Source organism: Palaemon carinicauda, chromosome 14, assembly GCF_036898095.1.
Source record: "Palaemon carinicauda isolate YSFRI2023 chromosome 14, ASM3689809v2, whole genome shotgun sequence".
Taxonomy (NCBI): domain Eukaryota; kingdom Metazoa; phylum Arthropoda; class Malacostraca; order Decapoda; family Palaemonidae; genus Palaemon; species Palaemon carinicauda.
The window spans coordinates 14,040,694-14,068,193 of NC_090738.1; the positions used below are offsets into that span (position 1 = coordinate 14,040,694).

The 27,500-nt window shown below is 35.9% G+C and overlaps 2 protein-coding genes across 2 annotated transcripts in view; one reads left to right on the top strand and one right to left on the bottom strand.

Moving 5' to 3' along the window:
- The window catches only part of Gmd (GDP-mannose 4,6 dehydratase), a 177,098-nt gene that overhangs the window by 3,844 nt on the left and 145,754 nt on the right, over positions 1–27,500 (top strand). The window lies entirely within an intron of this gene.
- Positions 13,323–21,068, bottom strand: LOC137653818 (carbohydrate sulfotransferase 8-like). Its single transcript, XM_068387468.1, has 5 exons — positions 20,761–21,068; positions 20,369–20,409; positions 16,121–16,311; positions 15,341–15,475; positions 13,323–13,829 (listed from the first exon to the last, which is right to left on the bottom strand). The coding sequence occupies exons 1-5, from the start codon at positions 20,832–20,834 to the stop codon at positions 13,323–13,325; spliced, it is 948 nt and encodes a 315-aa protein (XP_068243569.1). The 5' UTR covers positions 20,835–21,068.

Genomic DNA, 27,500 nt, shown 5'->3' on the forward strand with positions numbered 1-27,500 from the left:
TTATATGTAATTTGAGGCGACTTGACTTCCAAATTTTACTTAACCTAGCCATTGCCTGATTTGCCTTTTTCAATCTTTCACTAAACTCCAATTCTAAAGGCCCTGTATTAGAGATCATAGTTCTTGAATATTTAAGTGATTTTACCTCATTAATCCTTTCTCCTTCCAATGATATGTCATCTTCCATTGTATATTCTGTTCTTTATCATCTCTGTCTTTCTTCTTTGTATCTTAAGCCCAACCTCATGTGATATTTCTTGCATTCTCGTAAGAAAGTTTTGCAAGTCCTGTGGTGTTCTGCTAATAAGGGCAGTGTCATCAGTATACTCAAGGTCAGCTAATTCCAGGTTACCAATCCAAGCCAATCCTTCTCCCCCATCCCCAACTGTTCTATGCATTACAAAATCCATAGGAGGATAAACAACATGGGTGACAACACATTCCCTTTGAGTACTACAGTGTTCACTGGAAATTCATTTGATAGGACTCCACTAACATTAACTTTGCACTTGCTATGCTCATGGACCGACTTGATCAAATTTACATATTTAAGAGGAACTGCATAATAACTCAGGACTCTCCTCAAAATTGGCTGGTGCACACTTTTCATACACCACAAATACCATCAAAAGTGGTTTTCTATATTCTACACACTACTATACCAAATGTCTTAAAATGAAAATTTGGTCAGTACAACTTCTACCTTTTCTAAATCCTGCTTGTTCATCTCTCAGCTTTTCATCAATCTTTCTCTTCAGTCTCTTTAGAATGAGCCTGCTATATATTTTCATGAAAATTGCCCTAAGTGTGATGCATCTGTAATTATTGTATTCAGTCAGATCTCCTTTTTTTGCCATTTATCAGCTTTTGATTCGTCATGCCACCAAATAATATTGTAAATAAGTATTATGGGAGTCGCTTCATTTTCAGCCAATATCATCTTAGCAGTTATTCCATTGTATCCAGGGGCTTTACATCTCTTTAGTTTTTTAGTATAGCTTCTACTTCAAACACAGTGAATTCATTTATGGGCACATCAAGGTCTTCCTCAGCTTCAGGTATATCAATTAGATTATTCCCTTCTTATCTCCTATTAATGACCTCACTAAAGTGTTCCATCCAGCGTTGCCTTTATTTATCCTCTGTTGTTATAACAGATCAATCTCTCTTCATTATGGGTATATTCCTCTCATTCTTTGCCCCAGTAGAGATTTCATTGATAATTCTATGAGCAATTCTTATACCATAGCCACTCCCTGAATTCATAGCTTTATCAGCCTCATCTTCTTTCCTGTCTAAATATTCTCTCCAGTCGTTTCTGGCTTATCTTTTAACTTCACTATCAATACTGGAATATTTAGTATGCTCAACCTTGAAATTTTCATTACCTCCTCGAAAACATTCAACAATAAATTTCTGTCTTTGTCTCCTTTTTATAGTATCCCAATTATTATTTGCTATCCATGGCTTTCTCCTTGTAACTACATGTCACAAAACTTCTCTACCAACTGACTGATATATGTTCTTAATATCACACCATTCTTTATTGATTGTCTGCTCTTCGTCTCTTAACATCTCCAAGACTGCAAATCGATTTCTACATTCAATTGCAAATGTTTCTCTGTGCTCATCTTATAGAAGCTTATTTGTATCAAACCTGGGTATTCTATCTACATTTCTGTTGGGTGCGTTCAGTTTTAATTTCAGTGTGGCAATGAGGAGCTGGTGATTACTACCAATATCTGTACCTCTATTGCATCTTACATTCCTCAGAATCCTTCTTCTCTTATTATTAATAGCAATGTGATCTATTTGATTTTTGTAATTGCCATATGGTGAAGTTCATGTATATTTGTGGATGTCCTTGTGTTGGAAGAGAGTACCTCCAATAACAAGACTGTTTGTTGAATAACAACTTATGAAATGTGCCCCATTTTCATTTGCAACTTCGCCTTGACCCTCAACACCCATCACATTCTTTATACCTTGATTATTCCTTCCAATTTTAGCATTGAAGTCACCAATTACAATTTTCATATATCTCTCTGGGATCTCATCTATTACACTCTGCAGTTCTTCATAATATTCATCTTTCCTTTCTTCAGGGGAATCATTTGTTGGTACATAGAAAACTATAATACTCATATTGCACTGCTTTGATTTAAACTTTACAAGCAACAATCTACTATTTACAACTCTCCGTTCAGTTAATGCCTTTTCTGCTCTTGGTGTCATCATTCCTACCCCTTCTCTTCCAACTCCATATGTTCTTTCTGAGTAGATATGTATATTGCCTTGGACTAAGATTTCTTTACCAATCCCCTTACAACGTGTTTCAGTTAGGGCCAAGATATTCAAACTGTATTTCATAAATTCATTCTCCACTTTCTGTAACTTCCCAATCTGATTCATGGTTCTAACATTCCAATTACTATTTTTCAATTTTTCTTCATTATTTATAAAACGCGAGTGTCCCAAAACTCAGGCAAATATTCAATCAAAATAATTCAAGGAGACAGGGATAAACAGATGCGATTCTCTTCTTTTAACTATAAATATATTTTCCAAATAGAGAATACACAGACATTGAGCATGTGTTAAAACTTCATCAAGTCAATCATCAGTGGTAGCGAAAAACAGTCATTATAAATCAATTACTTTGAATGAATACTGAATGAGTGCTCTTACAAGTATTTATTACAAATCTAGGCTTGGGCATATATGGAGACTACAGCACAGGGAGACCAATTTATGTTACGTTACATTATAACAAATTGTAAGTTCTTAGTTTTCACTGAGAGCACCAACGGGAAAGGACGTTAGCCGTTATTCGTGGCTATCTTCAAACTGGCAAAGGCGTGGTAGGCCAGGGCAGCGGGATTCATGGGCGCCTGGGGGGTGTTGATGCCATCTTGCCTGGTGGTCCTAGGTATGGGTCCCCTCTTTGAACAGGAGTCAAAATCCCAAACGGCCTCCTTTCTGTAGCTTCCGCCCTCCTTGCCTGCAACAACAAAGTTGAAAACAACAAAAGGGTCTAATCATCATATATTGGGTGCCAGCTAAGCTGACGTGGAATCTGGTATCTGAGCGAAAACAGCAGAAGGATTCACTAAAATTACCTTATTCCCTAAATCTTTCGTTTTCACTTGTGACAGGAGATTCTTAGAACTGGGGACCATTCTGTCATTTCTTTTTCCATAGACTGACTAAATCCATAGAGGATTCATTGACTAAATTCTTCAAAAGATAGCCAGTTTCAAGTGACCCCTGCCAGTCCATACCAATTTCAGTAAGATATCTGACAGGCATCAGGAGTAAAAGCTGAAAAGACATCTTGTCTATCGCCTTAAACCCAATCCCTCACCCTGTTGCCACTGACTTCATCGAGATTTAGAGGGGGTTATTACCTCCACACCCAAAGTTCGTGTTACTACACCAAGTTGCTCATCCGCTTTTATAACCGTTGGCAAACATGGATTGCTTAGATATATCGCCTAGCATGATATATATATATATATATATATATATATATATATATATATATATATATATATATATTTATATATATACACACTTATTAATTACAAATTTTCATATATACACTTAAGATTGATAACGCACACATACACACATGTGTGTGTTTATATATTTTTATATATATATATATATATATATATATATATATATATATATATATACATATATTATATATACTATATATATATATATATATATATATATATATATATATATATGTATATCATATATATATATACACACACTTATGTGTTTATGTATATTTACTTTAATCTATAGTAATGAGTGTATTTTCCTTTCCAAAGGACTTTTCCCATGTGGAATTTATACCGACACCAACTGGGTTCTTCCTTTCTTTTTTTTTTCTATATGGTAGTAAGGGATCAGGCTTGACTTTTACTTCGTCAGGCAACAGCGGTGTTATTACCAGGATGCACTTTTGGGCTGAATGGTCTTCCTGGACCTGGCACAGGGCCAAACGGATCAACTTTATTAATGCAATTTAAGTGGATTTAAATTCTGATAACACTTTGGATAACACATATAATATATGTAATATATGTATATATATATATATATATATATATATATATATATATATATGTGTGTGTGTATATATATATATATATATATATATATATGTGTGTGTGTGTGTGTATGTGTGTATGCATATGTGTATGCACTTGTGTGTCACCGTACCATGCGATGTATCAAGTAGTCATTGATCTTGAGGAATGATCACAAAAACAAGACATTGACCAAATACTTTCGTATTGTCTCACCTCTTCAATGACCCTGAAGAAATATGCCGTTACGAAAGTGTTTTGTTGTGTCTCTTGTTTCTCTTTATCAAATACTATTTTATGCAATTTGTGTATTTTTTTTATTTATCAAGTAAAGATTTATTCTCCGGTTTCTCAGTAAATTTTACGGTTTCTCAGTAAATTTTTTAGACTCCAGTGGATATTTGCATCCATTTTGCAGCTGGTAAATGAACTGGTAATTAGTAGATTGGTGCGAACCATGGACCTAGCAAAGTGGTTAAACGCTTTAATATTGAACCGAGTAATGAAATTAGTAGAAACAAACCGTGCATTGTGTAACTACAAACCATGGAGTATACGCCTTCAGGTAAGAATAAAATTAACGAACTATTATTGTCCGCTGTCTGTCTTGTTTTCGTACATCGCAGAGAAATGTCCTTCGGTAGTTGCAGAATACCAACGAGCTCTTGTTTCTTTACTCGTATTCTGTCATTTGCATCATCGCCCCGCGCGTATTCTAAAGGTCCGTGGTGGAACTGGTTATGTTCCGATCTGCAGGGGCCGCCCCGACCTATTGCCCTACTGATCATTGCCACTGAAATGTTGCCTTTTTGTTTGTCTGTTTGGTTTATTGCTTTGTTGTGTCTTGTTTGCTTTTCTCTTAGCGTTTATGTTTAGTTTTTGATTTTACTATTTGACTTAAAGCTTGATTTTTTCTTTATTTAGTTACATTAGTTATTTTCTTACAGAGTAATTATGCCTTTCTTACTCTTGTTTCCCCCCGTTTATGTTGTTGTTTTGCTATTCTCTGTTGTTATAACGACTTTTTTCTCTTCTCTACCACAGCTGTCACTTGTTGAAAATTGGAGTTAATTACATCATAGAGTGTTAAAGAATGTAGAAAGTTCTCAGGGTCTTGTAGTTAGCATAAGTGTCTATGAATAGCATAAGGTCTATGAGGAGAAATAGTTCATTAAAATTTCTGTTTGTCTGAAATTTATAGTAATTTACTAAAAATAAGATGTCTCATCCATCCTTTTGTAGTGATTAATCGGATATATTCAACTCTTGATATAATGCCAATATTATTTGAATAGCTAGTGTATGCGACCCGTCAAAATGACGGCTGAATATTTATATAGATATGCACACACACATTCAACATTTCCCACCCCCTCCTCCTTTTTTAACTTCAACACGGCAGTTTTGTCAATTTGTTGATGTGATTTCCGAGTGTATCTGTTGGCGTACCCCATCCCACCAGGGTATGACTACTCCTCGCCCCCATGCCAGAGTGACTGATGGGGAGAGATTTTACCTCTGAGCGTGACCGGAAACACACACGCACACACACACACACACACATATATATATATATATATGTATATATATAAATATGTATATATATATGTATACAGTATATGTATATATATGTATATATATAAAATTATGATATATGTATATATATGTATATATATATATATATATATATATATATATATATATATATATATCTATCTATCTATCTATCTATATATATATATATATATATATATATATGTATGTATGTATGTATGTATGTATGTATGTATGTATGTATATTAAGGCCCTTTTCCCCTCTTGCACCATGGTGTTGAATAGCCTGTTCTGCCCCAGATCAAGGCTATGTAGCCCAAATGCCATAAATTCACGATCGATATAACAAATACAGTCATGGTCTCTCTCTCTCTCTCTCTCTCTCTCTCTCTCTCTCTCTCTCTCTCTCTCTCTCTCTCTCTCTCTCTCTCTCTCTCTCTCTAGCAATAGCAGTTTCCATGCCACGTAAAATTTTGTTTTTCATCGTTCAATGTCATTTACTAAAAACTTACCTTTTTAAATGGGTAACCAGTTGCCATAAAGATCAGACTAAAAGCTGTGAAAAAAAATCCATATATACTTTGGCAGTTTCAGAAGCTGAAGAAAATATTACATATATGCTTTTTATCAGTTTCAGAAGCTGAAGAAAATTTTCCACATGTTCTTTTATCAGTTTCAGAAGCTGAAGAAAATATTACAAATATGGTTTTTATCAGTTTCAGAAGCTGAAGAAAATTTTCCATATATTCTTTTATCAGTTTCAGAAGCTGAAGAAAATATTCTATATATACTTTTATTAGTTTTAGAAGTTGAAGAACAAAATCCATACATAGTTTTATCATTTTCAGAAGCTTCTGAATATTCAGAAGCTGAGGTTGTCAGAAGGGAAAAGAATCCAGTTTCTGGTAATGTCGTCCGCATAATACATTTTGTCCTTGACAATTTTCGCAATTATAAGAATTTCACATTTTCTGTTACTTTTCTTCGTTTCTCCCTTCCAATCTTTTCCTTCTCCTTCAACATTTAATTACCCGTGACCCTGTATCCCCATTCACTCGGACGAGCAACAGGTTGTACAGTAATCTGTCCAGTTAGCCAATTGAGAATTTAAGAGACCTTTTAAGATACTACGTTTCAGAACCTTAACTTTTACTGTATTCAAATGCTTTATTCTGAATACCCATAAATGAATGTACGTATCTGTATAATATATATATATATATATATATGTGTGTGTGTGTGTATATTATATATATATATATATATATATATATATTAAACATTATTTTACTGTAGATAATTTTTGAATAGATATTTGAAATTTAGATACTTGTGTTCGTGTATAGAGATAGGGACAACAACGTTTTATCTTTGATGACAGTGCACTGCATTTTATCAATCAATGTAGAATTGCAGCGATAGAAACATATAGATTATTTACAGAGAGAGAGAGAGAGAGAGAGAGAGAGAGAGAGAGAGAGAGATAAGTCGGTGTTTTTATCACAATGAAGTTAGTTTTACATAGTCAAGGCTCTCGTTTTCGCTTTTACGATCGAATACAGGTCACTAATGTCTATTTTCCCGTTCTCCTTTGAGAGAGAGAGAGAGAGAGAGAGAGAGAGAGAGAGAGAGAGAGAGAGAATATTTTTTAGCTCAAGGTTATAAAGCTGAGAGGAGCTTGCACCTCCTCCTCCTCCTCCAACCTGCAATGTGAGTAATGTTTCTCATTGCACGTCCTTATCCAGCTGAGAGTAATGACTCTCTCTTGGTGTCCTTTTCCGGTCCTTACCATCCGGGCATCCTGATATTCACTTCCTGAATCTATAACCCGTTTAACTGTTTAAACAAAAGGAAGGAAGCCATCTGGTAGCTGCTTTATTGTGTCAATTTGAGGAGATACCCATTGTACAGACATTAAAAATAGTATTGGCATTTTTCATTTTATTTTTGTTTTTATCCTTGAGTATGAGACGAATCCTTGTTTTTATATTTTTTTTATTGTTTTTTTTATATAATCACTTGAGCTTCACTCATATCTTATTCGTATTCTTTCTAAACTGAAAGTCATGACTGTAATCTCAATTTCTAAAAATAATTTTTATTATTAGACGATGATTCATCAACTAGCAGTAAGGAAATCTATTATTAAAGAAGCACCGATTTTTCTTTTAAACTCCAATTCAAGACCACCGAACAAAATCTGAAAAATTATATTTTGGGTATTGATAAATTAAAACAAGATATTTGGCAAAAGATTTCATACTGAAACACTGCATCAATTCTAATCCGATTCTTTCAACAACAAAGAAAACACAAGAACCTTTCGTTGCTTCGTGCTAACTGGAAATTGAAACTGGAATGATCTTTTGCCCGTTTTGTAATCGTTCCAGAAATTGCGAGATTTCTTAACTGGTGATATTGAAAGGCTGTTATTATTCTAATCATGTTCTTTTGAAATGGAAATGTAATTATCTCTGGTTGCTTAAAGCTAACGGGGAAACGAAACGAAGATTATCATTTGCTTATTCTTTCAACGTCTTCTGGCACCTTTCACTTCCAGCTAAGGTCAGCCTGGGAATGATAATCCGCTGAATAAACAGGACTTTCAAAGTGATGAGTCAACGAAGATATTGGAAATAAGATAACTCAGGGAATGTTTAAAGCGGAATTCGTTGCCTTAGATGATGGTACTCGTTTGACATAAAAGGTAAATACGTACAAACAAAAGAGTAACTACAGACAAACAAAAAGAGTAAATACAGACAAAAATAACGTAACTTCAAACGAACAATTAACGTACCTACAAATAAACAAACAGAAAACGTAATTATAAACAAACAAAATTGTAGCTACAAACAAAAATAGTGCAAAGAAGATTTCCATAGAGAACGATTGGGCTAACTTTCATATAGATTGCAAGTACAGTAGTATTCATTAGATGAGAGAGAGAGAGAGAGAGAGAGAGAGAGAGAGAGAGAGAGAGAGAAGGGCGTTCGCTGATTTTGGGTGACCTTGCACACAGATGACGTCTTTAACCTCAGCAAGAAAACAAGGTCATTCGCCATAGCAATTATGCCAACACCCAACCTGTCGGCTGTTTTTACTTTACCTGGTTTTAAGTTTTCTACTTTTTTCTCTAATCTATTTTTTCTCTATGTTTTTTTTTTCTTTCGTTTTTGCTCATCACCATAAATTAGTTTTTTATATTTTTAATCGGGTTGTATTTGCCAGATGTCAAAATATTTAGTGTTTGTTCTGTACTTTTATCTTTTTGATATTATTCTTCTTTAACAGCGTATTTTCGGACCAATTTCATCATTAGTTTTGGTGGTTTAGCACAAGTATTTATCATTTTACCTTTGGATAATCCACACATAACCTGCTATAAACACTGTGCTCCTCTATCCAGGAAATAGTTCGTATAGAATGCAGACTTCTAAATCAATTGCATAATTCAGTGACGTAGTTTAAGGATGTGTGGACTTTTTGAAAATGCCTCCAGCCCTCCAAGAGAGGCGACCCTCCAAAGCAGGGTCATGAAATAAAAGTATGTTAGTATACATTTTAAAATTACCACTAAACTCATTATGGAAAGGGGGGATGGGGCCCCTTTACTGACTCAGCCCCAAAATCTCTAGCTACGCCTCTGATTGCAGTGACTGGATATTTTTTTCTTGAAGCTTAGCCACAAGACCCAAAAGCCTTTTACATTTCCAGACTTAAAATCTCTTGTCTAAGTACTAACCTCTATGACTTCTAAAACTTATAATTTTCATTAAACCTTGAAATCTTTTGCTGCCTACGGCATTCGTAAGGTCTTACAATGACTCTCTCTCTCTCTCTCTCTCTCTCTCTCTCTCTCTCTCTCTCTCTCTCTCTCATATAGGTTCAATAAGAAGATGCAGAAATGCAATTTAACGATTTTTAATTAAAAAGGAAGTGTGCTTTTTGGTCTGAAATTTTCTCAATTCTTTTAATCAATCCGAGTATAATCAACCAACTCAAGTGATTAAATACTGCAGTGTAATTGTTCAGTGGCTACTCTCCTCCTAGTAAAAGTAGAAGAGACTCTTTAAATATAGCAAGCAGCTCTCTTAGGAGAAGAACACTCAAAATCAAACAATTGTTGTCTAGTCTTGGGTAGTGCCATAGCCTCTGTACCATGGTCTTCTGCTGTCTTGGGGTAGAGTTCTCTTGCTTGAGGCTACACACTATACTATCGTATTTCTGTTCCTCTTGTTTTTTAAAAGTTTGTAGAATTTATATATGAAAGATTTATTTTAATGTTATTGTTTTTAAAATGTTTTTTTTTTTATTGTTCATTACATCTCTTGTAGTTTATTAATTTCCTTGTTTCTATTCTTCACTGGACTATTTTTCCCTATTGGGGCCCTTAGGCTTATAGCATTCTTTCTTTTCCAACTAGGGTTGTAGCTTGGATAATAATAATAATAATAATAATAATAATAATAATAATAATAATAATTGATTCTTCTTAGGTCTATTTTGATTTCTTTGCGGATTAGGTCGTATTTTTTCACACAGCCTGGGTTACATGAGGACACCAGGTTTTCCTTTTCTATTAGTCTATTTTGGATTTGCAGCTATTATCTAATGGTTTTACTGCAGGGCTTCCCCCTCTCGGATGTACAGTTGGACACAAGAATTCCTGGCACACCTTACTCTTAGCGTCTCTGGAAGTGCACCCTTTCACACGCTCTTTGCGCCGCCAGTTCTTGTGTTTAGCCCCGAGCACCACCTCTGTATCTCTCCTTACTCTAGCTGTTTGGTTACCCGCAGCGCAGTTGGGTTTTGACAGGGCGAACTTCCTCAGTTAGGTGTGCCAGGAATTCCTGTGTCGAACTGTACGTCGGAGACGGATGACCTCACCACCAACTCCGGTTCAAAGGGCCCAGGTCAATCAACCAACGAATTGAATTGTATAGAATTGTTGTCAATTCCCAGATAACTTGCTTAGATTTTCCTGACAACTGAAAGATCCAGTATTCCATATTATCTTTTGTATTCCAAGCATCACATTCTCCTCGTACCTTCGGTCCCCTATGGGGTGGGTCAAGTGGTGCACTGTAGGCATTACTTACGGTCTTGGCAGTTTTCCTACGGCCCCTAGTTGCACTTGCTTTATTTCCTACTTCAAAGATATTTTTAAAGGTCATTCAGTAATGGCAGAGGCAAGGAGAGTGACAATACTTTAGAAACTAACCATATATACAAATCATCAGCGCCCAAACCCCCTCTTCAACCAAGCTAGAACCAGGCAGGGCTAGGCAATAGCTGCCGAGGACTCAGTAGGTAGACATATAGACTCCCCCAAACCCCATCCTTAACTCACAGGGAGAGTGAGGTTACAGACACTACAAGAAAATACCTAGTTTGAACGGAACTCGGATCTCCTGTCCAGCAGATTGCCAGGCAGGGAGGTTTCCAATAGGCTGCCACAACCCTCTCTTCTTTCTTCCTTTCTGCCATCTTGTTGTGCAACCTCCTGCGACTTTTACCTCAGTGTAATTTTAAATGCACTTGGGGCTGAATATCCTCGCAGGCCCCAGCGCCGGGCTATGTAGGCCAAATACATAAATCAAATCCTTGAATTTGTGGTATAGATCGCATACTTTGCCATTATGACTCCTGAATGAAGCTTACGCCTCATAAAAGTTATTATATAAATAGAGCTGAATTTTTTTTTCATCTTCAGCCAAAAGCCTGACTCGTTTCCCTTTACACCAAAAAGATCTAAATTCGTAATACCTCGCGTGAAACATCCTTCTTCGTGAAAGTTAGTCCAACAAATAAAAAAAAAGGATTTATTATGTGGAAGTCTCCATAGCAAAAGCAACGACGTCTCCAATAAGTAATTCCTACATTTCCATACATACTCCCCTATCTGCATTCATGGAATCTCTTCGATAAAATTGATCCTCCAGCATTCGAAAGTGATTGGTAGATAATATCGTTTCTAAGCCTCGCCAATGAATATATTTACTATTGTTTCTAAGCATCATTGGAAACGTTTTATTAAGGATTCTAACCATCATCAGATTATATTTACCTTTGTTTCTAAATATCATAAGTTAATATTGTATATTTGTTATTCTCAGAATTAACGATTGATATATTTAAGTTTTAAAAGCATCATCGGTGAATAGTTTTACTTGTTTCTAAGCACCATCAGTGAATATATTTATTATTGTTTCTAAGTATCATAAGCTAATTCAGTACTGTATATTTGTTATTTTCATAATTACCGATTAATATATTTACTTTTGTTTCAAAGCATCATCGATGAATAGTTTTACTTGTTTCTAAGCATCATCAGTGAATATATTTTCTATTGTTTCTAAGCATCATCGGTGAATAGTTTCACTTGTTCCTAAGCATCACCGGTGAATATAATTACTATTATTTCTAAGCATCACCGGGGAATATAATTACTATTGTTTCTAAGCATCATGGGTAAATAGTTTTACTTGGTTCTAAACATCATCAGTGAATAGTTTTACTTGATTCTAAACATCATCAATGAATATATTTACTATTGTTTAAAGCATCATCGGTGAATAGTTTCACTTGTTCCTAAGCATCACCGGTGAATATAATTACTATTATTTCTAAGCATCACCGGGGAATATAATTACTATTGTTTCTAAGCATCATGGGTAAATAGTTTTACTTGGTTCTAAACATCATCAGTGAATAGTTTTACTTGATTCTAAACATCATCAATGAATATATTTACTATTGTTTAAAGCATCATCGGTGAATAGTTTTAATTGATTCTATGTCTTACAGTGAATAGTTTTACTTGATTCTATCCATCATCAATTAATATATTTACTATTGTTTTAAGCATCATCGGTGAATAGTTTTACTTGATTCTAAGCATCATCAGTGAATACATTTACTATTGCTTTAAGCATCATCAGTGATTATTTTAATTGATTCTAAGCGTCATCAGTGAATATATTTACTATTGTTTTAAGCATCATCGGTGAATAGTTTTGATTCTAAGCATCACCAGTAAATAGTTTTATTTGATTCTAAGCATCATCAGTGAATACATTTACTATTGTTTTAAGCATCATCGGAGAATAGTTTTACTTGATCCTAAGAATCCTCAGTGAATATATTTACTATTGTTTTAAGCATCATCATAGAATAGTTTTACTCTTTTCTAAGCATCATCGGCGAGTGTATTTACCATTGTTTTAAGCATCATCGGTGAATAATTTTACTTGATCCTAAGCATCATCGGTGAATTGTTTTACTTGATCCTATGAATCCTCAGTGAATATATTTACTATTGTTTTAAGCATCATTGGTGAATAGTTATACTTGGTTATTCTAATCATCATCGGTGAATAGTTTTACTTGATTCTAAGTACCGTCGGTGAATAGTTGTACTTGTTTGATAGCACCACCAGTGAATATATTTACCATCATTTTAAGCATTATCAATGAATATATTTACTGTTTCCTATCATCATCAATGAATATATTTACTGTTTCCTATCATCATCAATGAATATATTTACTGTTTCCTATCATCATCAGTGAATATATTTACTATTGTTTATAAGCATCATCAATGAATATATTTACAGTTGCTTAAAGTATCATCGGCAAACACAGTAAAAAGCATCACTACTACACAGGTATACTATAATCGAACATATAATAATCGTTGGCGAAGTAATGAAAAATGCCGATCTTCTGTTCCGGAGTAAGATCGTTTTGCAACTGCTCGATAAGAGACGTGTTTGTCTTCGGCTTACGACGGGGAAAATGGATGTGGTCTGGTGCCCCAATGGCCCTCAGCAGTTCTTCCGAATCCTCGTCAAGGGTTTCGAACTTCAAGATGTAGTCGTAGTCGACTCGGCAGGGGAAGCAGAGGGTCTCGTAAGGCATCCAGTGGTCGTCTAAGCGACCTCCTCTCCTCACGACGAAGCTGACGAACTCGGGCCAAGTGATGTCGCTGAGGGTGGCGTTGCTCCTGATCTCCTTCCTCACGAAGGGCAGCACCTTCTGCTGCATTGATGGGATCCCGCCCTTGTGGTGGATTTTGTCGAAGTAAGCCGAGATTAATCGTTCAAAAGGGTGACGGACGACAATGAATTTCGTGTAATTTGCCAATTTATGGGCAATTGGTTCGTCCTGCAAAATGTTAGAAGATTGTTTTGATTGTGAAATCTTAGGGATTTATCATGTGATATTTGGCCTTTTTTTAAAGCTGTTTGAAATACCTATATCTTGCTATCAAAGAAATACACGAAACATCTGCTGTAAAAAGTAAGGTGGTGAAACAACTTTTCTTTCAGGAAGAAGGATTGCATGAGGTATATTTTATAATAAAAAATAAGATATTAATCTTCGTCTAGTATAAGTAAACGTTGGGTTCATCACCTTTGTTATTTATATATAAAACAAATGTGAAACATCTGCCTCGGTGATGGAATAAGTTACTTATGGCATCTGTAACTTGATGATTAAAGATTTTACTATAAACACGTATATACTAAAAGTTACATGCTTTTTTGTCTCACTTTCTTACATCTTAACATTTTTGTTTGTTCCCATTAGATACCTATTATTATAGTTTTAGTCCTTGCATTCAACTGTTCTTTTCATATTTAATTGTCACAGTAAGCATCTTATTGTTGCCACCAGCTATATTTTTATCATTAATAAAACGAGAAGATTTACCAGCCCAATGAGTCAAGCTCGACTCTTACAGAGCTGACCATCAGCTATATTAAAGCCAATCTTTACGTGGCAGCTGCCTGAAACTTATCTCCTATTTTCCATTGCAGTCAGCTGCCCGTTTACCATTCTACTTCTTTCATAATCATAGTCAGCCGTATTCTTACCATTTTCATATTTCCAGTCAGCTGCATTTTCAGCTCTGATCATCGCGTCTGCTCCATTCTTACTTCCTTTGAAGATGTAATCAGCTGCATATTTCCCTCGAAAAAAAAAATAATCAGATGTAGTCATCGCATCTGCTCCATTCTTACTTCCTTTGACAATGTAATCAAGTGCATACTTCTCTCTCGAGGAAATAAAGATAAGAAAACAGCTCTGGTCATCGCATCTGCTCCATTCTTACCTCTTTTGACGATGTAATCAGCTGCTTATTTCCCTCAAAAAAAAAAAAAAAAAAAAAACTGCTCTGGTCATCGTGTCTGCTCCAATTTCTGCTCCATTCTTACCTCCTTTGACGATGTAATCAGCTGCATATTTCCTTCGGAAAAAAAAAACAAATAAGTTCTGATTATTGCGTCTGCTCCATTCTTACCTCCTTTGACGATGTTATCAACTGCATATTTCCTTCAAAAAAAAAAAAAAAAAAGTTCTGATTATCGCGTCTGCTCCATTCTTACCTCCTTTGACAATGTAATCAGCTGCATATTTCCCTCGGAAAAAAATCAGCTGTAGTCATTGCCTCTGCTCCATTCTTACCTCCTTTGGTGTTGTAATCAGCTGCATATTTCTCTCTCTCTCTCTCTCTCTCTCTCTCTCTCTCTCTCTCTCTCTCTCTCTCAAAAACAAAATCAGCTCTGGTCATTGCGTCTGCTCCATTCTTACCTCCTTTGACAATACAATCAGCTGCATATTTACTTCGAAAAAAAAAATCAGTTCTGATCATCCGTCTGCTCCATTCTTACCTCGTTTGACGATGTAATCAGCTGCATATTTCCTATTAAAAGATGGGGGGAACTGTTATCGATGTCGTTGATCTGGGTCACATTACTGATACCGCTGAGTATCATGAAGACCTTCTTCCAGTTCGTACAGCCCACCTGTGGAAGGATTATCTATGTTGCCCTCGTTATCAGCAGTGTAATTGAGCTCTATAGTTGTGCAGTTTATTTTATCATGAAAGATTAAGAGTCCAGCTAAACAAGGTGTAGACTAGCCTATGATTGCCGGCGATGCCACGTTGCCCATGAAGCCTGAGGCCACTTATGAATAGAAAATAGATACAACGGCCACTAGATTTTCATCATTTCCATTGTACTAATGACTTGGCATAAAAAATCACAGCAACAGCTCAGATATCAAATTCCCAAACTTTTGTAGTTGAAGTTTAGCATGCTTTATGTTTGGCATGTAGAGAAATTCAACTGCCTGGTTAAGATCATTCCATAATCTGGTCACAGCTTGAATAAGATTTCTAGAATACTGTGAGGTATTGAGTCTTATGATGGAGAAGGCAAGACTTAGAATTAATTGCACATCTGGTACTATGCACAGGAGGGTACAGTCTGTGAAGTTACACATTAATGTCATCATAATAATTATATAATTTATTATTATACATGAACACGTAAGGGAAACTATTTGAACAAGCACCTAACCTTAAGTTATACTCAGCAGATGCAACTATCATCCCCCATTGGTTGCATAAAAAAGAATATTTGGTGTTTTCATTTTTCAATCCTTACCTTTGGCAGGAAGCAATAGATGACTCTGTGTTTATCATCCACAAGGAGATGATTCATTTCGGGTCTGTTTACCTCCACCAAATTTTTGTAACTGTGAACTGTTGTCTCTTTAGAGTTACTTTTTCCACAAGCCCTTCTGAGGACACTCCTCCTCCTCTCTTGTTCCTGAATCCACGCGCTCTGTGCTGGGTCTGTGAGGAAAAGGAATTGTTTCCCATGATTCCATGAATCTAGCATTCCAGAAAAGTAACTTGAACGATTAGTCCATGGGCCAGACCAGATATTGGTACCACCTGGGGTGAATAAACAAAAGTGGTACAGACAAGTTGATAAGCTAAATATAAGCTTATTTGAATGTGATAACCTTTCCATACTGGCAGCTTAATCGCTTATTTTCTTGGAAATTCTGTTTTTACCATAAATTGCTATAAATGATGACAAGTTGTGTTCGAGACCTATTGGTTTAAAAAATTTTAGCTTTGTTTGAGAGATATTGTGTACAACCAGTGCCAAATAAACGATTGGAACATGTTAAGTATTGACTTTATTTTGTTTGGATCATGATATTGTGTATTCTCTTCTAGGTTTTTGTTGAAAATAGGTAAATAACTCGTCATTGTAAGTTTAATTTTCAGCTGTTTAGATGGCATTGCAAATATGGATGCATCACGGTGTTCGTTATGTAAGTTCCTATCATACTAATTGTGTTTTGTTCAGCTTAATCAACTGTAATATCACCATAAGGATGGTGTCTTCCACACTATTTGTAATCTCCTCTCCATCATAGGCAAGCGATTCCAGGATGCTGGGCTTGGGGATCTATGTGTCGAATCGGGAGTCATTGCATAAGGGTCTGTGTCTGGAGTGATGGAAGGTCGCAAGTACAACAGAGCAGTTAGGCTACACAAGCTTATGTACGAAGCACTGTTAAGGCTTGCCTGGAAAGGTTTTCTTTCTTGGGTGGAGGAAAATCATGTTGGGGAACTTCATTACATCGAAGAAATCCTGCAGTGTATCGCCACATTCCATAGCAGTGCTAGCCAGGAATTTTTCCAAGAAGTGCTTGAAAATGAATGGTGCACACACATTCTGCAGCTGTTCCACAAATATTCGGATTTCCTTAAAGGTGGACAAGGCCTTTCAGCTTTCTGGATGTCTTACATAGACATGACAGAAATCATGCTTGGTTTAATTCGAGCTTCCAGAGAAGGCAACTAAGGCAACTGGATGCTACATCTTGCTGCCATCCGAGAGGTGATACCATGGTGCTTTGCCTATGACAAGGTAAGTTATTCCCACTTCCCCACCTATTACTATGCTTCAATGTCTCTGCTACCCAAAGAAAATCCTAATGTGCATGACCACATCATGCAAGAGGGCATCTTAGTTCAGATTGGCAAACAGAATCCATTTGGACGTATTCTTGTGGATAAGGCAATCGAGGAAACTGTAAATAGAGACACCCAGACAGCGGGAGGCACAAAAGGTTTCAGTCTAAAATCTATATCTGTCGCAAAATACTATCTGACATCAGAGTATCACAGTGGGTACCTGAGGCAACTGAGAGATATGCCAAGTCAGTGTGAATTTGACTTCAGTCATCCAGACTTACAGATGTCAAGAGTGAAAAGAGATGAGTCAGATGTCCAATTTCTTGTCCTAATAATGGAGAACAGTTGGCTGAATCCCTTCATTCCTCCTCAGGCTGAGCTGGTTAGTCTGTCAACTACTACTGTTGCACCATCAGACGTGACATGTGACCTTATGGATGCTCGCAAGATAGGAGAAAAGTGCTACAAACCTTCAAGGAAGAATGACTACAGTCAGATTCTTCTACTGTGCAGTTCCATGATATCAAAGAATAAGCTGAAAACATTTTCTGATATAGGAAAAAAATCAAGAGCAACCAACCAACGTCATGGCAAAGAAGTGGTACTCGGCGCTAACAAAAAATTGTTCATCCGGATGATCCTCGTGGCAGAAAGCAGAGACCTCCACATGAGTGATGTTTTGGCTCGCCCCTTAGGACCACTTCCGTGGTCACTTGCCAGTTCTGATGGATCTCTCCGTCAAACCAACAAAGCAGTCCTAGCAAAGGAGTTGGAGAAAAACATTTCTCCATCAGAAGTCATTGCGCAACTTTCAGCAACCATCATTGATGGAATGAACCTAATTCAGAAATTGAAATGGAATGACAAGACTTTCTCACAGTTGGCTGAAACTGCTCTAAATCATGTTCTCCATGAAGGAGCTCAAAGCAGTCGCATTGATGTTTCTTTGATGTGTACAAGGTATATTCCATCAAAGCTTCAGAAAGGGCCAGAAGGGAGACTTCCACGGGGATACAATTAAGAAATATTGCTCTTGGACATAACATACAACAGTGGAGGAAACTTCTCCCCAGCTCTTCAAACAAAGAAAGTCTTATAAAGTTCCTTGTTGAAGAATGGAAAGGTAAAAAACACAGAGAGAAACTCAAGGACAAGGAACTATTTATTACATGTGAGCAACTGTGCTTTAAAAATAAACAAGGATCGGTGGCAAAAGGTCACGGAACTGAAATCTTCATACCCAAGCTGACACGCGTCTGCTAATTCATGCTCTTCATGCAGCAGTCTGGTGATCACAAAGCCATTATTGTCACTGCGGAAGATACAGATGTTCTTGTTGTGTTCCTAGAGTTTTGCAGAAGCATTCAATGTCACATGTTCCAAAAGTGTGGAACAATATATCGCACCAGGTACCTTGATATCACCATGCTAAGTCAAGTTCTGGGAGAGAGTGTTTGTGATGCATTACTCGGTATGCACGTATTCACTGGCTGTGACACTGTCAGTGGATTTGCTGGTCGGGGTAAATTAACCGCTTTGAAGCTGTTAAAGTCAAGCAAGATCTACCAGGACACGTTCACTCACCTGAGACAGTCATGAGATTTATCACCAGAGCTCTTCGAAAAGGTGCAAGAGATTACCTGCCGTATCTACCTGCCTTCCACCAGGACCACAAAAGTAAACCAACCTCGATATCAGCTATTCTGTACCAGACATGGAGATCTGGAATCCAGTCAATTGCCTCCTTGCAAAGACTCCCTCTTTATGCTTGTCAAACGTGTCAACTTCCAAACAGCCATTTGGAGGAGTTCTCTGCAGAATGAACCTGTTGTTCCTAGCCCAGAGAACAATGGATGGACAACTGACGACAATGGCAAACTGTTGATTGAATGGATGCAGGGCTCACCTGCACCTGATGCTGTCTTGGAAATGCTTTCCTGCAAGTGTGTGTGCTTGTGCAAATTACCAAATTGTACATGTCTCAGCAACGGTATAAAATACACAAAGAGGTTCAGACTCCAAACTTGTGAGAACCAGGCTGCGGAACACAATAAAGAAGAACACCAAATGGAGCTGACGGACTCTGATCAAAGTGATGAGGAGTAACTGTTTTTTCCGTTACAGATGCGACCATATGCTAATGATGTAGTTATTTTCTTATTTCTTACAATTATGTGCACAAGACAACTGCTGAAAATCAATCAAAATATAAGCCTACAATATCAATTATAGGTCAATTCTGTCAGAAATGCTCAGCCTGCAATCCACAATTATGATATGTTCTGGCCTGATGGTAACTATTGAACTAGTTTTGTGCCCGACTTTTGTATGAGATGTTAAATACGTGCTATTCCACTAAGGTCAACCGTTGTATAAAATATGTACGTTTTATTTAGATGTTCAGACTTTGTTTGAATTTGAATGAATGTCTGTCAAAAACTATTGTTGCAACAACATTACATATTTTTCGTGAAATATCGATTGTCGTATTCGTTTGTCAATTGTGGTAAAAATGTTCCAAAACAGATATCTGCACCTTACAAAATTAAAAAGAGCATTAAATTATCTTTCATATGGTGGCTTATTCTGTTATTTTCAATAGAAATTAGGAAGTTATTATTACCTGAAACTGAAAGAAAATCATAACGAAAGTGCGGCGAAAATTTTACGATTCTAGGGTACCCTCACAAAAATGGTGATAACCACTATTACGGTGCCAGTATGACAGGGTTATCATATCAAAACATAAATTAGAGTCATGTAGCAAGTCAAAAATACTCAAGAGAATTATTCACCCCGGGTGGTACCAATACGTGAAATTTGGGGTCTCGGCCCAAGGACTAGATAGGGACCTTGTCCAATACACTTGATGTGATATACATGATATTAAGAATGAATCGGTAAGCCCCATAATTACCTTTCAGAAGAAAATACGGTGATCTTATTGGCCGAACCTCGCTGAAATTAGACAAGGGTATGAATTAGCCTATGTCATGACATTACTTGACATTTTCAATGCTGTGTTCAATATGGTAACTTGATCATATAGGAGTGTTACAGGTTATCTTTAACCGAATTCTCAAAACATTGATATCCATATTGGTTATAAATTATACAAATTTTTTCATTTTTTTTATTTTAAAGATTAACTCATCATTAGGGCTATAGTCTTTTTCATTATAATGCTTCTTACAAAAAGTTCTAAATTGAACATGTATAAATAATTCTAAATTCCTTCTAGTAATTAACACGCTTTTATATAAGATTTATAAATAGGTCCTAACTGCATTGTGACCTTTTAATCCTCACCTGTACATGTACAGCAGTATATACACACTGAAGATGGATAGACTTCCAGCCCACAAGGTACTTCTGGCGTTCATTGTGAGAAATGAGAAGATCTCTTTCTATATTAGGTAGTCCTCCTTTCGAATGAGTGAAACTGATTCAATAAAACCTAAGGATTATTATCATAAATCCTCTAAGATACATACATGTTCATAGACACGCATATATGTGTATAAACAGTAATCCCTCTCCTTATATTAGTTTACTTATTGTGACCTCGGTAAATCTCCGATCTATAGATATGTAAATCTATATCGCAGACTCCTCTTTATAACCAGGGTATCTGTGGGAAATAAATTTTATATTTATTTTCAGATCTTATTTTTGTTGCAAATGGGGTGGGCTTAAAAATAATAATGTAGATTACAGTTGAAAATATGGATACAAAAATTTAGTTTGATACAAAGAACACAATGTACACAATTTTAGTTAGTTGGGAAGAAGACTAAGGTGACTAAGAATTGCACATCTGTATATAAAACAAAATTTGGAAAGTTTGAGGAGAGTAGCATAGCTTGCTCAGATGATTTCGTACAAGGCACACTATTGGTTAGTAGAGGAGACATGACCAATCAGAGTAATCTGATCAGTATTCTGAATGCTAAATGACAGTCAGATCACAGGATCACTCAAGCAACGGCATCATTTAGCATCCCACGCTGTCCACTTTGCTTCTACCCATACATCAGCAACACCGCTCTGCATCTTTTTGTTGTATGGTTTGTCTTGTCTTTTTGGTTGAAATTCAGAATTGCTTTCAAGCTCTTGATGTTGGCTAAACAATCTACACCCTCTAAGGTTTCTGGCATTGAACCCACTGTCAGAAGAAGATGCTCACTATAGTGGAGAAGATGAAATTCCCCGACATGCTTCATGGAGGGAGATGCTATGTGGATGTAGGTTACGGCATCAATGAATCTACCCTTTTCTACAAAAATTATGAAAAGAATATAAGAACTTCGGCAATTATAATTTTTAACATCACAACAAAAAGAAAAATGAAGTGACTATAGGAAGAAAAGCATTGTACTGGATACCAACACCATACATAAGGCCAGACAGCTCAACGGAAAGTTTACGGATGTCGATGATGACGATCCAGAACCAGTACCATCTACGGCATCGCCTACCAAACTAACGATTTTAATACTAACAAGGGCTGGTTTGATAAATTTTAAGGGAGGTTCAACCTTAAGAGTGTCCCTGCATGTAGAAGCTGCCTCTGCTGACAAACCGGCCACTAATGAGTATATGAAAAAGATGTTACAGACCATCATCGAGGAAAGGGGTTATTCATATGAATAAGTTTCCAATATAGATGGGACTAGCCTCATTTGGAATCTTATGGTATCGTAAACTTTCATTATGAAGGAGGGGACCAGGGCCCCTCGATTCAAGTCTTACAAAGATCAACTCACAGTTATAGTGTGTGGAAATGATGTGGCCTTTATGATAATACCCGCAATAATTTATAAGTCCAACACCCAAGGGAACCTCAAAAAAAAAAAAAAAATAAAAAAAAAATAAGACCCTGCTGCCAGTGCATTTGATGCACAACCAAAAGGCGCGGATAATGAAAACACTGAAATTGGATTGGTTTTACCGGTACTTCATCTTTGAAGTCAAGCTTTATTTTGCTGATAAAAGACTTTATTTCAAAGGCTTCTATTAATGGAAAATGCTGGAGGCCACCCAATCGACCTCTATTATAAGGGGGCACAGGTAGTATTCTTACTACTGAACATGACCTCGCTAATTCAGCCGATATATCACGGCATTATTCGTGTTTTCAAGGCACTTAATACCTGAAAATTACTATAACATTTGATAGTCTATGGATTTGGAGGATAGCTTTTCTCTAAAAGAACATCGTAGTAGGTACACCATCGAAATATCTCCGAAATATCCTGAGTGACATTAAGGATGAATAAAAGAAACACTCAATGCTTGCTGGAAGAAATTATGGTCAGAAAAGGTCAACAACTATGATAAATTTTCTTCCTACGAAATCTTTCACTTTGCAGTAGATAAGGACCTGAGGCTGGCAAAATTGCTCAGAGGGGATGGTTTCCCAGATATGACTAATGACTATAAATTACCTGATCGAGACCCTCTTAGATGCGGTATTAGATATGATTAGAGGGAGATAACAAAGAAGAAGAGCATGAAGATCCAGGGGGCGAAGATGATGTCTATCTAACACTAGAATGCCTCTCAACTCTAGCAAAATTAGCAAAAGAACTTCAGACAATGGCCATAGATTGTGTCCTGTAGGTGATTGGGGTGTTGCAGTACAGAAATGCAATCACCAGAGACATGGAAGTATATAGGAATTTTTTTTTTTTTTTTTTTTTTTTTTTTTTTTTTGCACGAGGAAAGACGGCATCAGCAATTTCTGATTATTATGGTCCTAATCCGGGGAAAATATCACAGTTCATAATCTAACAAAGGAAGTAGAAGTTGCTTTGCTGTATGACAGTGACAATGTAGACATTGCACCACCTGGCGTAACGTAAGCTGAAATTATGCTTCCAGGAGACCAGTAATGCTCTACTTCATTAAGTAGTACATTTACCTCATAAACTTCATCTTTATACGTCAGTACTGCAGAGATAATCACCAACATCTCTTATCATCATTAGTTAAGTTTATGTATTTACACTGGCGAGTGTTCTGACTTTTATTTTGTCCTGTACATAAGTGTAAGGGTATTTACAGTAAAAGTAATTTTAGTTTAAAAAGTGTTTAAGAATAAACAACGGGTTTATAAGAGTTTTTGGAACGTTTTTAAAAGCTTGAATTTCTAAAAGTGATAAAGAAATATAAAAAAAAAATATGAAGATAATAAACAATATCATAAATTTCTGTATCTAATTATCAGAAGGGGCCTGGAAACAGTCAACAGCGATAGCCAGCGATAGCCAAGGGATTGCAGTGTATGTATGTGTAAATATATATATATATATATATATATATATATATATATATATATATATATATGTATATATATATATGTGTATATATATATATATATATATAATGTGTTTGTCTATATATATCTATATATATATATATTATATATATATTGTATATATATATATATATATATATATTGTATATATATATAAATATATATATATATATATATATATATATATATATTATGTATATATATATATATTATACTGTATGCATATATACATATATATATGTATATATATATGATATATGATGTATAAATATATAATATACATATATATATATATATATGTATATATATATGATATATGATGTATATATATATAATATACATATATATATATGTATATATATATATATACATATATATATATATATATATATAAATATGGCTAGGTTAGGTAAAATTTGGAAATCAAATAGCCTGAAATTACTTATTAAACTCGGACTATATATCAGTTTAGTGAGATCGATGTCACTATATGGACATGGACATGAGTCATGGTATGATAATGAAACAATCTCAAATAGATTTAGTAGATTTGAGAACAAAGCCCTCAGAAGGATATTGGCAGTTAAATGACAGGGCGGGATTATAAATGAAACTATAAGTGAGATTACGCCAGTGCCATATGTGCATGAGATCATGATGAGGGGTAGATGGAGATGGTTTCGACATGCCTGGGTCTTCAAACTATTCTAGTGTCTTGTGGGCGCCAGTTGAAAGTTTGGTGAACTAATCTCTCTTGGGGAGTGCAATGAGCATGCCCAAACCATCTCCATCTACCTCTTGCTATGGTGTCATCCTTATATGACTCTTGAGTAACCTCTCTTATAGTTTCATTTCTATTCCTGCCCTGCCATATCACTCCCAATGTTCTTCTGAGGGCTTTGTTTTTAAATCTACAAAATCTTTTGGATATTGATTCATTGCCATACCATGACTCATGTCCATACAGTAGCAATGATCTCACTAAACTGATATATTGCTTGATATTTATATGTAATTTCAGGTTATTTAATTTCCAAAATTTACTTAGCCATTGTCTGATTTTCTCTTTTCAATCTTTCGTTAAACTACAATTCTAAAGATCCTGTATTGGCTATCATAGTTCCTAAATATTCAAATGATTCCACCTAATTAATCCTTTCTCCTTCCAATGATATTTTATCTTCCATTGCATATTCCGTTCTCATCTTTTCTGTCTTTCTTCTATTTATCTTGAGCCCAATCTGATGTGATATTTCATGCATTCTGGTAAGCAAGCTTTGTAAGTCCTGTGGTGTTCTGTTAATAAGGACAGCGTCATCAGCATACTCAAGGTCAGCGAATTTCCTGTTACCAATTCAGTCCAATCCTTCTCTGCCATCGCGAACTGTTCTATGCATTACGAAATCCATGAGGAGGATAAATAACATAGGTGACAACACATTCCCTTGGAGTATTCCACTGCTCATTATAAATTCATTTGATAGGAGTCCACTAACATTATCTTAGAATTTGCTATGCTCATGAATAGACTTAATCAAATTTACATAATTAAGAGGTGCTCCATAATAACGCAGGACTCTACCAAATAAAAAAAAAAATGTCCAGTGCACACTATCAAAAGCTTTTTCATAGTCCAAAAATGCCATCAAAAGTGTATTTCTATATTCTACATATTGCTGTACAACATGTCTTAAAATGAAAATTTGGTTAGTACAACTTCTACCTTTTCTAAGTCCTGTTTGTTCATCTCTCAGCTTTTCATCAACCTTTCTCTCTAGTCTCTGTAGAATGAGCGTACTATATATTTTCATGACAACGGACATAAGTGTAATGCCTCTGTAATTATATCAATCTGTCAGATCTCCTTTTTTTGCCATTTTCACCAACACTCCTAGCTCCCATTCATCATGTTTTTCCTCTTCATTCTACATTCTAAAAAATAATCCTGTAAGTATTCTGGGAGTCACTTTATTTTCGACCAAAATCATCTCAACGGTTATTCCATCGTATCCAGAGGCTTTCTTACTTTAAGTTTTTTAATGATAGCTTCGACTTCAAACACACAGAATTCATTCATGGGCACATCAAGGTCTTCCTCAGCTTCAGGTTTATCAATCAAGTTATTCCTTACATGTTTCCTATTCATGGCCTCATTAAAGTTGTTATAACAGATCCTTCTCTCGTTTTGTTGGGTATATTTTTCTTATTTTTTGCCCCAGTGGAGATTTCATTAATAATTCTATGAGCAATTCTCACACCATAGCCACTCCCTGAATGCATAGCTGTGCCCGCATCATTTGCTTTACTGTCTTAATATTCTCTCCAGTCATGCCTGTCTTTTCTTTTGACCTCACTATCAATACTGGCATACTTAGCATGCTCTACATTGTAATTTTCATTTCTTCCTCGGAAACTTTCAACAATCAATTTCTGTCTTTGTCTCCTTTTTATAGTATCCAAAGTATCATTTGATATCCATAGTTTTCTCCTTGTAGCTGCATGTCCCAAAACATCACTACCAACTTGCTGATATATGTTTCTAATTGGACACCAATCTTCATTAATTGTGTGCTCTTCATCTCTTGAAGTCTCTAAGACTGCAAATCGGTTCCTATATTCAATTATAAATGTTTCTCTGAGTTCATCTTCTAGAAGCTCAGTTGTATCAAACCTAGGTATTCGATCTGCATTGCTGTTGGGTACTTTCAGTTATAATTTCAGTGTGGCAATGAGGAGCTGGAGATCACTGCCTACATATGTGCCTCTATAGCTTCTTACATTTCGCAGTCCTCCTTCTCTCTTTATTAATGGCTATGTGATCTATTTGATTTTTGTAATTGCCACATGGTGAAGTCTATGTATATTTGTGGATGTCCTTGTGCTGGATAAGAGTACGTCTAATAAGAAGATTCTTTGTTGAAAAGAAACATAAAATGTGGTCCATTTTCATTTGCAACTTCATCAAGACCCTCAACCCCCATCACATTCTCTATACCTTGATTATTCCTCTCAGCTTTATCACTGAAGTCACTAATTACAATTTTCATACACATATCTCTCTGTGATCTCATCTATTACACTCTGCAGTTCTTCATTGTATTCATCTTTCATTTCTTCAGGGGAGTCATTTATTGGTGGATAGCAAACTATAATACTCATATTGCACTGCTCTGATGCAAGTAACAATCTACTATTTACAGCTCTTCATTCCTTTAATGCCTTTTCTGCTCTTGATGTCATCATTCCTACCCCTTCTCTTCCATCTCTATCTGTTCTTCCTGGATAGATATGTATATTAACTTGGTCTAAGGTTTCCCTACCAACCCCCTTACGTTTTTTCACTTAGGGCCAAGATATCCAAACTGTATTTCATAAATTCATACTCCACTTGCTGTAACTTCCCAATCTTATTCCTGATTCTAACATTCCAATTACCAATTTTCAATGTTTCTTTATTTATTAAAAAGGAAATTCTTAGCACCCCGCTATCCCCCGGATTGGGGGCCATTCTGTAATTTTCACTTTCCATAGACTGACTAAATCCATAGAGGATTCATTTGCTAAATTGTCAAAGGATAGTCACCTTGTGGTGCACAGTGCCTACCTAACTAACACAACTGACCCCTGCCGGTCCATACTGATTCCAGTAAGATCATCCGCCACTACGCCAGGCATCATGTGCAGAAACCGAAGAGAAATTTTGTCTATTGCCTTAAACTCAATCCGTCAC